The sequence below is a fragment of the Medicago truncatula genome, chromosome 5, assembly GCF_003473485.1.
Source record: "Medicago truncatula cultivar Jemalong A17 chromosome 5, MtrunA17r5.0-ANR, whole genome shotgun sequence".
NCBI lineage: Eukaryota > Viridiplantae > Streptophyta > Magnoliopsida > Fabales > Fabaceae > Medicago > Medicago truncatula.
This window is the reverse complement of record NC_053046.1, coordinates 24,069,118-24,083,586: the sequence shown is the minus strand read 5'-3', so window position 1 is coordinate 24,083,586 and position 14,469 is coordinate 24,069,118. Positions and strand designations below refer to the sequence as shown.

Below are 14,469 nucleotides of genomic sequence, written 5' to 3'. Positions count from 1 at the left end.
ATCGAATGACTACTATTGACTTGGTTGGTTTTACTATTTAGTGTTCATGGAAATCTTATACATGAACCAAATATATGTAGAGATATTTTTACATACAATTCGGTCATAAAATTTTGTTTAATGCAATTTAATCTAATTCCCGAAAACAATACGTAAATCATTAATGTTATATTTACCCAATTGTTCAAAATGTATTTTTTGATTGGAAATAACAAAGTGTATGTGATCCTGCATACATGATTAACATATGTAATGAATGAAACATATGTAACAAAGTGTATTCCTATTTTAAATGTCTTTGCTATTTTTGGAAAAATATCTTTATACAACTATCCAACCAATTATTATTTTATTCAATGAAACATATGTAATGAATGATAAATTTATATCTATATATACATCACTTTATGTTACAACAAGTTCATGACTTTTACAATATACTTGATCTTTCAGATGGAACCTATAACAAAATTACTTCTATCCAATCCTATTTATTGTGTTCATATTGCACAATTATCATCACAGGTTTAATATTTTATTACTTCATTAGTTCTAAGTAGTTAAATTTTTATTGTCTATAAAACTAACTCTACTTTATTTATCCCTTCTAATAGACAAATGCTGAGATTGATCCAGATTTTATACAGAAATATTATGCTCGGTTAGGAAACAAGTGGTGTGTATGGAATGATGAAGGATTCCATACTGTCAAATTCAACCAAGACTACCATTATCCTCTGTTAACAAAAGGATGGAACAAAATAAAATTGCATTATCAATTTCCTGATAATGTTGATGTTGTCTTATCTTACTATGGAAGTAGTTTTTTTGCACTTAAATCTTTCAATACTCTAAACTCCACATCACAAATCCCAGATTTTCATAGTCGAAATCTAGATCCTGCTGTAGCAATTTCCTTTGACGTCACTCTAACTCAAAATATCATGGACGAAATGTCTTTAGTTACGTAATTTGTTTTATCTTTTATATTTTTGTTTTATCTTTTTATTATATATGCTATATTTAACTAACATATTTATTTTTAGCAAACTATACCAGAAGATTTTGCCAACTATATCAATCAAGGATTTCCTCATCAACTAATTACATTGTGCGGTGATAACGATTGTGTAACCCTGTTCGATGTTGTCAACCATAACATGGATGATCGAATCAAGACTCAACTAAACTCTCCATTAGGCTGGAAATCTTTTTCAATCTCCAACAATTTTAACACAAATGACATTATACGGTTCAGATTCCCCATAGAGAATCCTCTAAACAAATGTCATGTTTTTAAAGTATATTCAAGTTTATAAATTTGTACCATGATTTAGTAATATTTTAAATTTGTAAACAATGTCTTTAATGAAAATTCCCTATCTTACCTTTTACATCTTATAAAAATTATTGCATTCAAATATTAACTATAGACATACCAATATAATGAAACGTATGATATATTGCAGTCAAACTAAAACTGTTGGAAATCTAAATCAATTGGAAAGACATATTGATGCTTATTCCTCTGCCATTCCTGCTCCAACTTTTATTCCATCTCACATATGCAACTTGGCTTTTCTCTCCATATATATCTTTATATATAACCCATCTCTTGACATTATTGCATCTTCACAATAAAAAATATAACTACATCATCTTTAACAACTCTTTCCACTTCAAATGGCTGGATATCGTGTTGTACTTAAAAGACAAATTCTAGGAGGTTTTGAAACTGTACATCTTCCATATCAGGTATTCTATATTTTCAGCTTTCCTAACTGCTCTGCACTGTTGTTATACTACTCTGCACTGTTGTTATACTTCTTCAATGTGCACAAGAATTCGGCGAAGTGAACCCAAAGTTTCTTGAAGAATTCGATGATTTGAATCCAGTTTGGAATCTCATAGATGTTAATGGAAAAAGTCACCATGCAACTTTCAACAATTCAGAAACTCTCCCTTTACTAACTACAGGATGAACTGCCATAAGAGATTTTTACCATTTTGAAGGCATCAGACAAATTGTGCTAAACTATGTTGGCCAAACCCGATTCATAATGACTCTTGGAAGGACACTTCATTCCACTGATGATTTCCCTCCCTTTCACAGCAGAAGCACAAAACTACCGAACCGTAAATCATATTTTTTTGACATCACTTTGAGTAATTTGCAGATGGCAGTAAGATCTGAATTGGTAAAATTTCTTTTTAATATCTTCCTATATTTCTAACCAAATTATATGCTTTTCCCACAAGTTATAAAATATATGTTCTAACAATTACAGGTTCTGCCACCCGACTTCAATGACTTCTTATGGGATGATGATTTCGATTGTCTTTTCCTTTGCAATGGGAATCCGAATGAAGGGATTGTTATAGCTGAAATTGAATACCAAAGCAATGAATCACTGAATACTAAGTTGAAAAATGGTTGGGAGACATTTTGTAACAACAATGAATTTCAACTAGGAGACACTATCCGTTTCAAGTTTTTCGATGGCAAAAAAAGTCCATTTGTTCATGTCTATAGGAACAATCCTTAGTTGCCTATCAATTTAATCTTTAATCATGCTATTTGTTGTATGTGTCTTTGTGCTTATGTACTTTAAGCTGATGCTAAACCTGATTTATTTTTCCCTTTCTATTTTGATGTTAAACCTGTTTTATTTGTTGTATGTGTAACCCACATTTTTGTATGTCCATTAATGAAGTTCGATTTTAATTTGTATTACCAAGTATCGGAAATTTAATACCATATATCCAATACTAATACTCTTGCTTAATGCTAAGTACCATGTTGCTGAAAATGCATTATTTAAATCAGAACTTTCTTAAAATAGGAACATTGCCTCCTATAAATTTCGCACCAACCTGCAATTAATACCAATTGATTTTAATTATAAGTTGGGAATTCTGACTTATTTAAAAAAAAAATGCAATGGCTGCCATATAATATTAATTTTACTGATTTTCAAAAAAAAAAAAAAAAAACATTGTAATGAAAATAAACTATTGTTCAAAACTCAATTAGATATACAACATCAACTACATACATTAAAATATAAGCAATGAAATTTTCCAGTCAATAGTTACGCATGCAACCTCTACTCTTTTTTCATAAATCTTTATGCTTTATTTGTTACAAAACTACTAAATCTTTTAAATATGTACATTGTTTAAAATATATTTTACTCTTTATCTTCAATAACCATATAAGACAATGAGTTTTTTTATTAATAATGCATTTCTTCTAACTTTTTACATTATAAGTATTATAATGTAAGATGAAAAGTAAATTTGTACATAATAATAAAACAAACCAAACTTGTGCCATGTTGGTCCATTAAGAAAATACAATCCAGCCAAATATATCAACTACTCTAAGCCCAACGAAAATGATGTGGGTCGATATTTTCAGACAAAACCCACCCATTTATATTTCACCGCTCCAAGCCCATGCCCATATACAATGCTTATATTTCCAATTCTGATGAAGGTAGGGTTCCACTTTCCCTTTTCCACTTCAACATCACTTTTAGTTCGTCATTTTCATGAAATAACCACTTGAGGAAATTCAACAATGGTGCCTACAGAAACCAGGTATGTCTTTCTTACAAAAATGCATTACATACAATCTTCTTACAGGAAACAAAGATTGATTTCTCATATTATTATACATAAGTTCTTTACCTGTATTTTAAGGTTTACAATCTCTAATCTACTCTCTTTTATCAGTAATGTTACACTACTTCCTATGAAAGAGTTTGCACGGTAAGTTAATTCTGAACTTCATGTTAATTAATAATTGTATTTTCTTTCTAATTACTCACTCTTACATGGGTTTTTATGCATTGAAATCAGATACTCAATTTGGGACAAATCAAGCACGTCCTCTGGAAGAAAAAGGTTTATTTGAAATCAATTTTGATCAATTCACATACCTAATTGTCAGATTCATATTAGTTGACTTACTCAATATCAATTTTTAGTTTTAATCATAAACTTTCGAATTACTTTCATAACATAGGTTTAGTAGATTTTTCTTTAAATTACTTATCATTTAAGGTTGATTCAATCAATTATTACTAAATCATATATTAACTGTATTTTATAAATACAAAATGTTATATTTAGAAACTTTGATGCTGGTGAAGGAAGTTCTTCCAGACCTCCAACATCCTTCGAAACAATAATCACACCAGACCAGGTTTTTTATTTCATAAGATTTATATAATCTTTAATTGATTTATTCCGATAAACTACTATGCTAATTTACTAAATCTTTTACATCCTAGGCTGAGATATCAATACCATCTGTGTTCACTGTCAATTGGAAGTTTAAACTTGGGATGGATATTTTTGGGTCAATCAAGGATCCCTATGATAATTTCTTTGAGATTGATACTTCAAAAATATTGTCTGAAGGTGTAATTCGACCTGGAAACATCATTGCAACCTATTGTGGTTTTCATCAACCGCAAAGAATCATTCTTGATTATCAACCACAGTTTAATGTTTTTAACATGAGGATAATTGACAACAAAGGAAAGGATATACCTTACTTTGGAATTCACCATCCTATTAACTATCATGCAATTAAACTTGCTGATCCTACTAAACATGTCAACCCAATATATGTTGGTTTGTTAAGAAAGAATGGAAAAATTTTCATATCACAAGGTTTTGCCATGATGCATATGAAATTGCAAGACATTGTGGATGCACAGGCAGAAAATAAACTAAAGGAAACTTCGGATCATAAATACCATGTTCAATATCCTTTCAAATGGTTTCAAAATGTGTCCACAGCTGCATCCGAAGGCAAATGTGTCCTGGTAATAAATTTTCAGATCCAAAAGTCTTTATATGACTATACAAATATCTTTTTTTTACCATGTTTTAACAAATTTCATATATATTTTATTGCAGCACTTTCCAAGATGGGTTGCCTAATAGATAATTAGCAAGTGTACTAACTTATATCGAAGTAATAAAATTTATAAGATTCGTTTCCATAGGGACTGTTTCAACTTCTACTCGGTAGTAACGTTATTATTAAGGATGTTTGTAAAATGGGGGGTGCACTGAGGCAATTGGTTTGATTTGCAAGTTAAAATAAAATGGTTAAGGAAAAATTGGTTTAAGAAATAATATGGAGTGATGACTAGGTCATTCGATTCATCTGCTCATCGCTCATTAGCAACCTGTTTCTTACGTTTACGAACGCTATAAAGTTTACGACAAATTAACAAAATAGCTTAGGTCAATCCCTTGATCATAAGCCCTCTTTTCTGATTATAATTCCCTAATCCCTTAGGTGAACCTATAGTCATCAAAGGTTTTAAGTCCGTTAATTCAAGTATCACAACCTAACAACGCTCCATCCCTAGATTGTCCGTTAGATTGAACAGTATAAATATGTCAGAGTTAAACGCTAGTGTCAGTAGTCATATATACTCTAAAATCAATTATATTGGGTCAGAATCATAAAAGCTTTAAGAACAATTTATACTGAATAAACTAGAATGGCATTCATAAAGATTAAGAGTTGCAGGTTACATAAACATGAGCTAGAACAAAATCATCTCTTGACCTAATCACAAAGGATCTAGCTACTCATGACTAAAGCACAAATAACTAATGTAAAAGAAGGATTCATTACATGAAATTGGTAACCGGATATGAGTTTCGATGGTCTCACACCTTCTCTCCAGATCTCCAGCTCCAAAAGTCAGTTTCTTTCTCCAAATTTTTCCACCCTTGGCTCAGAAAACAACTTCCCTTTTATAGGAAAATTCTCAGATGCTGTAAATCGGAGCACGATGGCTTCATTAAAGTCATATCCTGGCTGGAGCGTCTGCCAAATCGTAGCCCGATTTGGTTCCATCGGAGCACGATTTTTTACGAGACAAAATGTCTCAAATTTGCTGTAAAATCGGAGCACGATGCTGTAAATCGGAGCACGATTTCTTATTTGTTTGCCAACATCAAATGTGTCATTTGAAGCTTCTATCTCATGCAAAATCACCCGAACTCAACCAAAATTACATAAAAACTATAACAAAAGTGATATATGACCTAGTGTCATCACAACCCCAAACTTGCATCGTTACTTGTCCTCAAGGAACTTACTTTAAAATGAAAATTAACAGAAAAATAACATTTACCTCAACAATGGTAATATCAAAAGTTCATCTTCTTGTTAGCGTTAGTGGGCTAACTTGCTTGCTAGAACATCCATTCCACAACTTCACGCAATATCATGGATAAAAGGGTACACAAGTCGACATACTAATCACTATATTACCAAAACTTGAAAAACTTCTAAACATCAATCAAAGTTACATCACAATACACACTTTTAAGGACTTTCATGGTGTAACGGGGCTAAGGTTACAGGTGGGATTATTTGGGAAGTAGGCTTAAAATAACAAATTGGAGTTAAGCATTTCCTACTTACTTCGGCAACTGGAATACCACAACCTGGAATGATTTGCTCAAATTTGAGAACTAGAGTACACATCAGAAGTTCTGGATCACTCAATTAACAAGTCTTTGTCTCAATTCATTTCATAACTGTATACACACACTTTTTTTTTTGAGTTGATTGATTTTTTTTTTTTTGTATCAACTTGATTGAAATTTTTTTATTTTTTTTCAATTGAGATAATGTGATCTATTTACTCATGTTCTCTATATCCCTCACCCCAAACTTAGACTTTTGCAAACACATAACAATGCCTAACTCCAACAAAACTTGGGTTAATAATCTTAAGGTCTATAGGCTTGTAATATGGTTTGTCACCGAAACAACGGGGTCTAACCTATTGGCTCAAAGTTGGCTTAAAAATGGAAATATTCAATGTAACAGGTAGGCTTCGAAAGCTCAAGGTACAAGCACTTTGCCTTAGTGTGTAAGAAATGTAACCAATTGACATAAAGAAAATTTGCAAGTCCCAGAAATAGTATCAACATGGAACACTCATATTTGTGAAAATTGTAAAACAAAGATTTGGCTTTAGAACTTACTAGCTGAGGTTTATGGAAGTTGTGGTTACCTAAACATTCACACTATCGTACACTTCACCAACGGAACCTCATGCAAGCTCTACCTCCTTGAACTTTTGATACACCATTGATGAAAAAAATGCTACCTGACTAGTAAAACTCAAGACAAAGCAAATTCATTAATAATAAACAAGTGCATATGCAATTACAAAACATGGGGGAATACATAATTCATAACACTAGCAGCAGTCACACACATATTTTATTTTACTTTTGAAAAGAAATACCAGCCAAATAAATGAAATTAGAAAATATAATGGGTTGCCTCCCATCAAGCGCTTTCTTTTACGTCATTAAGCTTAACGCCTCAAACATTGTTAGGGTGGCAGATATGAAAGAAAGAATATGTCATCTTTCTTATTCCTCTTCTTTGGTAGGAATTCCATGAACTTCATACAAAGTAGCAGATGCTCCCATGATCCAACTGCTAAACTTTTGACATTTGAGTTATCCCTCCATAAAGAAGAATAGATATACCTTTGCAAAGGAATGGTTTCTTTCAACCCTGTTGGTTGAGACTTCAAATAGAGACGAACACTCCTCACTTGTGCATTTTCTTCCACCACAACATGACACTCAGTCTCCATCTCAACCAGCTGCTTCTCACACTCATTCGCTTTCCGAACAAGATCACCACACTGAACTTCAAATTTCTCAAATGGAACTTGATTTAATATCAAGAAATCATCTAAAATATTTTGAAGTTGAGTATTGTAATCGATGTTGATAAGCTCTTTCAGCCCTTCACAATCTGTACCCTGATGATTCGCCTCGTGAAGATCACATCTCGCATTTAATCTTGAGATTTGATTGTCCCATTGTTTTATCTTCCAAGAAAGCAGATAATTTTCATACTCCAACGTAACAATCTCCTCTGTGTCATAAAGGTGTAACCTGTCTACTAACCTGTTTATCATAGCTGCAAAACTTGGATAAACTTTTTAGCAGCAAAGTACAATGAGATAAACATGAAGAGCATAAATAATATATATTTTTTTTCAATTTTTTTAAAATATAGACAAATAAATTATATGACAGAAATCCTAAACAATAACGAAATTTCCAAGCTGAAATGATTCAACAGTCCCCGGCAGCGGCGCCAAAAACTTGATAGATAATTAGCAAGTGTACTAACTTATATCGAAGTAATAAAATTTATAAGATTCGTTTCCACAGGGACTGTTTCAACTTCTACTCGGTAGTAACGTTATTATTAAGGATGTTTGTAAAATGGGGGGTGCACTGAGGCAATTGGTTTGATTTGCAAGTTAAAATAAAATGGTTAAGGAAAAATTGGTTTAAGAAATAATATGGAGTGATGACTAGGTCATTCGATTCATCTGCTCATCGCTCATTAGCAACCTGTTTCTTACGTTTACGAACGCTATAAAGTTTACGACAAATTAACAAAATAGCTTAGGTCAATCCCTTGATCATAAGCCCTCTTTTCTGATTATAATTCCCTAATCCCTTAGGTGAACCTATAGTCATCAAAGGTTTTAAGTCCGTTAATTCAAGTATCACAACCTAACAACGCTCCATCCCTAGATTGTCCGTTAGATTGAACAGTATAAATATGTCAGAGTTAAACGCTAGTGTCAGTAGTCATATATACTCTAAAATCAATTATATTGGGTCAGAATCATAAAAGCTTTAAGAACAATTTATACTGAATAAACTAGAATGGCATTCATAAAGATTAAGAGTTGCAGGTTACATAAACATGAGCTAGAACAAAATCATCTCTTGACCTAATCACAAAGGATCTAGCTACTCATGACTAAAGCACAAATAACTAATGTAAAAGAAGGATTCATTACATGAAATTGGTAACCGGATATGAGTTTCGATGGTCTCACACCTTCTCTCCAGATCTCCAGCTCCAAAAGTCAGTTTCTTTCTCCAAATTTTTCCACCCTTGGCTCAGAAAACAACTTCCCTTTTATAGGAAAATTCTCAGATGCTGTAAATCGGAGCACGATGGCTTCATTAAAGTCATATCCTGGCTGGAGCGTCTGCCAAATCGTAGCCCGATTTGGTTCCATCGGAGCACGATTTTTTACGAGACAAAATGTCTCAAATTTGCTGTAAAATCGGAGCACGATGCTGTAAATCGGAGCACGATTTCTTATTTGTTTGCCAACATCAAATGTGTCATTTGAAGCTTCTATCTCATGCAAAATCACCCGAACTCAACCAAAATTACATAAAAACTATAACAAAAGTGATATATGACCTAGTGTCATCATTGCCAAAGCTGTTGGGTTATCAAAAGTGTATTATATGAATCTAACGAATGAGGAAATTAATTTTAGAAGACAATGCAGAGTCAGTAGGTCCAAAAGGAAGCCTGTTGAGTACTCCATAGGATTTGGTTGGTATGAACTTGCTAAAGATCTCAATCTTAATCTGGATGATCAGTTGTTATTTGGTCTGGAGGACCCGCCGTTGAATCTTCATGTTCGAGTCATCAGGAATGCTGATCGTGATGAATAAGATGAAGCTTCTTAACTATCATGTATTATATTGTATTATGCTATTGAAACCACCTATCTTTTTATATTTGGTTTATTTTGACATGTCATCACATGACAATCAACTAGGCACTTTGCATGATAAACATTAACTATGAGTAGCATTATAAGACTGTGCGTAATGACTTTCTGTCTGAACTACTTGATGTATCAAGTGTCTATCCTTTAATCCTTTTATCTATTATATGGCATATTAAATTACATCACATGTTATAACATACGTATCAAATACCATGCTATTTTAACAATGCCATTATATTACAGGACTTCACATTAGAAATGGTAGATTTATTATAGATTAATTTAAAATGCATTCCCAATTGTTATGTTATTGATTTAATACCAATACCATCTTAATATTTGGTCTCCCTCAGTCTATTTATTATATGAAATATTAACCACTGACAAAGGAATTAAATCTATAAAAATATTTAACTTTTGTTATAAATCTCCAATATTAAATTATAAACGTTGGCAAAAAATATGAGCCAACGGCGCAACCCGTGCGAACGCACGGATACATCACTAGTTTATTTTAAAAAATATCATACAAATTACAAGCGCAGATAAAATTAAAACTATTTCAACTTTCATCATATATTGCTAAAAAAAAAATAAAAAAATTCATCATATAATTTTCATCGAAATTCTTTATAACAATACTGATTAAATTTAATAAACCAATCAATAATATTGAAAGAATAAATGACTACACCATAAAATTCAATTACATTTTCAGATAAATATAGTATTTTTTCAGAGGAGATAAACATAGTGTTAAAATATATAGTGTTAGCTGTGGATAAGGAGTGTTTGGTGGCGGAGGCGAGGAGGGTTATAAGGGTGGATGAGATTGGGATGGAGTGTGGCGTTGGCGATTGTTTGCTTGGGAGGAGGAGAGTGTGAGGGAGTGCTCTGTTTTTCTTCATAACATTGTTTTGCAGGAAAATGTTCATGATGCACGACATTAGCTATTAGATCCTATTCAGGGTTACTTGGTGAGGGGAGCTTATCACTTTCTCACTACCTCTGGACAGCCAGTGGATAGGACTATGGTTGACGATGTCTGGTAAAAGAATATTCCTTCAAAGGTGTCTCTGTTCGTGTGGCGTCTTCTTCGCAACAGACTTATCACAAAAGACAATTTGATGCAGCGACATGTGTAACGCCCACTTTTTATTAATTAATTATTTAATCGAGTCTAGACGAGTTATATTATATTTATATAATATATGTGTGATTTATGACGATTTAGATGATTTGGATGATTTTAGATGAGTTATGTGATGTGACGATTTTTATGAGGTTTTGAGACTTATTTTGTTGTTTAATAAAATAAGATTTGAAAATAAAATAAAATATTTAGTTAGGGGCTGTTTTGAGATTTTATAGAGTTTTGGGGGAGAAAGTGAGATAAGATAAGATTTTAGGAGGAGATATAAAAAGAGAAAACCTAGTTTTTAGAAACACTTTGTACGTACGACTGTTTTTGGAAAAAAGGGAGAAAAAGCCATAGAAGGGAGAAGTCAAGGTAGAAAGCTGCGATTTCATCAACTAAGGTAAGGGTGAGACTAATGATTCAGTAGTATTAATCCATGTAATTCTGATGATCAAATTAACAAGTTAGGATTGAATTAAAAAGTTTATGAAATTAGGGTTAATAGGTGATTTTGATGATTCAATGATGTTAGGTTGTTAGATTGATGCTTAAAACGTCCTTTGACCTTAGATTATGAATAGGATGAATTTTGGAATCGAAATTAGGCTTTAAACCATGTGAGTTGTTGAATTTTCGTGAAAAACCATATTCTGCCCGAGCCTATATTCATTGCTCGCCCTCGCGAATGATGATCCTCGCCTCGCGAGTGATGAAGTTCATCGCTCGCCACGCGAGCCATTTCCCTTCGCCTTGCGAGTTACAAGTCGTAGCTCGCCACAGCGAACAACCTTACTAGCCGTAGCGAGCATGACCAGAGAACACGTTGAATTCTGTATTTTTGACTTTTGAGTTGAACCTTAGATGCTTTTGAGTGCCTAAAGATGTTTATTAAAGATTAAATGATAACTTAGAATGAGATTGAACCTGGTTTAGCTTAGAACAATTTTAGTTGGGATTCTGGCTTGTACTCGCCGTGGCGAGCAGATGCTCTCGCCTCGCGAGCACTTCCAGAACTGAGTGCAAGTGAGAATGTTGTGATATGTGTTGCTTGAATTGATTAGAGATGGACCCTTAGGTAGTAATGAGACCTATATAAGAAGTTAACTGCAATCTGTGAAGCTGATACGAGATGTTTGTGTTGAATATGATGTATTATAATGTTTATGCATTACTTGAAGATTAATTGTATACATAAGATGTTGATGAATTGAATTGGTATAATTATCATGATTGTTTGTAATCTGCCTATGTTGCTATTGTTATTCAACCAAGTTGCATGAGTCGATATAAGATGATTAAGATGATGTTGAACCTCCAAATTATTGGATATATATGAGATGATGATTAAGATGTTTTAAGAGATTGAGTCCATGCATTAGCATACATTTGTTGAGGGCTCATGCCCTGGAGCTTTGTACTCACCATGATGGAGCATTAGCTCAAAATAACGATGGGGGCTCATGCCCTGAAAGTATATTAATACTAAAATAATGTTGGGGGCTCATGCCCTGAATTGGTACCACATGCATATAAGAGGTCTAAGTTGCATAGTCGAGTCAATGATGAATGATGTTAAGATGTTATGAGATTTATGATGCTTTAATGAAGTGATTACTTGATATATTATTATCTATGATGCTATGATGTTTTAAGATGCTTACGTTGAAGATTTATGATGTTAATTATGATTGTTGAATTATATTGATTAATATTATTGTTTTGTGAAATCTCACCCCTTCTGCTTGGAAACGTTGCTCTTCGTATGAGCAACTTGCAGGTGATCGAGCGTAGGTTGCTGTTGTGCTGTCGTGAGTGGCCTTGCCTCACTGAGTCTTAGGTTGCTCTGATACGTAACGGGATGAGGTTTATGATATGCATGCTTCATTTCCTTTACGTATTTGACTATGATGTTTATGATTTGATTTGTTTAGCTGAATTTATTTGAGATATTATGATGGGGCCTGCGTGCCAAGACAATTTATGATTTTGAATTAAATCCGCTGCGATGATTAAGATATTTTGTTGGGAAGTTAAATTGTTATTTAACTATTTTAGATTATATGAAATGTGATATCCCGTTTTGTGATGTTTACTCTGATTTATGTTAAGAAATTTTTATGTTGGGAAAACGGGGTGTTACAACATGTTCTTCATCATACTGACACGACTTGTATTTCGAGGTGTGGAAATTCGGAAACGACAACACATCTGTTTTTACATTGCGACACTTTCGACTCTCTTTGGTCTCATGTGCGGCGTTGGTTACAAATTTCGTCGGTCTTACCTGGTGACATCAGACAACTTTTCATTCAATTTACATATATGGCGGGGTTGCCTAGATTTACTCATTCATTCTTGAAAATTATTTGGTTTGCCTTAGTTTGGGTCCTTTGGAAGGAAAAGAATGACCGTGTCTTCAAAAATACGGTTTCTGATCCTTTGACTCTTATTGAAAAGGTTAAACTGCACTCTTTTTTATGTTGAAATCTAAACAGGTGACCTTCTGCTACAATTATCATGATTGACGGAAACATTCGCTTTTATGCATGGGTTCCACTTGTAATTTTATTTTATTTTTCTGGTAGTGTTTCCTTGTTGTGGCCACCTTGATCTTGTAAATACTATTCGGTGGTTTGCCTTTTGCACATCTTGTGCGGGGTAAATCATTATGGTGTACCATTTTAGTTTGTTAAAAAAAAGAATATATTGTTTCTTGGGTTAAATATGTTTCCAGTCCCTATAAATATACCAACTTTTCGTTTTAGTCCCTTTAAAATTTTCCTTCAACTTTTAGTCCCTATAAAATTTTCAATCACTACTTTTAGTCCCTATTTTTAAATTAATTTTAGTATTTTTTAATAAAATTGTGCAGAAATGTGTAGAATATTGTAAAAGTATTTCCCAAAAACAATTAGAATTTTTTAACAAAACATAAATTTAATATGAATTTTTAACCATCAAAAATATAAAAATTCATATTAAATTCATATTTTGTTAAAAAATTCTAAATTTTTTAGGAGAGATTCTTATAATATTATGAATTTTTCTGCAAACTTTTATTCAAAAATGTGAATTCTACATATGAGTTTACTTTAAAAGAGGGATCAAAAGTGAAGATGGAAAATTTTTGGAGGACTAAAAGTTGAAGGAAGATTTTAGAGGGACTAAAACGAAAAGTTGATATATTTATAAGGATTAAAAACATACAGTGTTAAAAAATATACGTGCAAAAAACCGTATAATAATTTGTTAAAAACGTGGGGTGGGGACAATTCCTCCCGTGTTCTCTGTGGCATGTATTAGGCCTCAATCCAAATTTCCAAACGTCCAAACTCCGAACTCTCTGTATCCACAAAAAATAACTGAAATATCTGTTAACTAATATTTAACATATAAATAATATAATAAATTATCCATATAAAAAGAAATTATATAATAATTTCTTTCTTTTAGGAAATAAAATAATATAATACATCTATAACTATTTAGAGATACATAAAATGTAATACTTTTACTTCTAATTATATTATTCATTTAAACTATTATATTTATTATTTTTATAATTCTTTTTAAAATTTGAATTAAAAAGTTTGTTTAATCTATTATAATAGAAACTATTCCATCGAGTTCAAGAACTTAACTCAGTTGAGATAAACATCACAGGTAACACTTCAGTGTCTTTTGTGCCTTTGTTTCTATCTCTCT

General features: G+C 32.4%; 1 protein-coding gene across 1 annotated transcript; it reads left to right on the top strand.

Moving 5' to 3' along the window:
- Positions 1-1,847: 1,847 nt before the first annotated feature.
- LOC11442131 (uncharacterized) lies at positions 1,848-2,622 on the top strand. The gene is made up of 2 exons (XM_024783585.2): positions 1,848-2,198; positions 2,289-2,622. The coding sequence occupies exons 1-2, from the start codon at positions 2,061-2,063 to the stop codon at positions 2,544-2,546; spliced, it is 396 nt and encodes a 131-aa protein (XP_024639353.1). The 5' UTR covers positions 1,848-2,060; the 3' UTR covers positions 2,547-2,622.
- Positions 2,623-14,469: the final 11,847 nt, after the last annotated feature.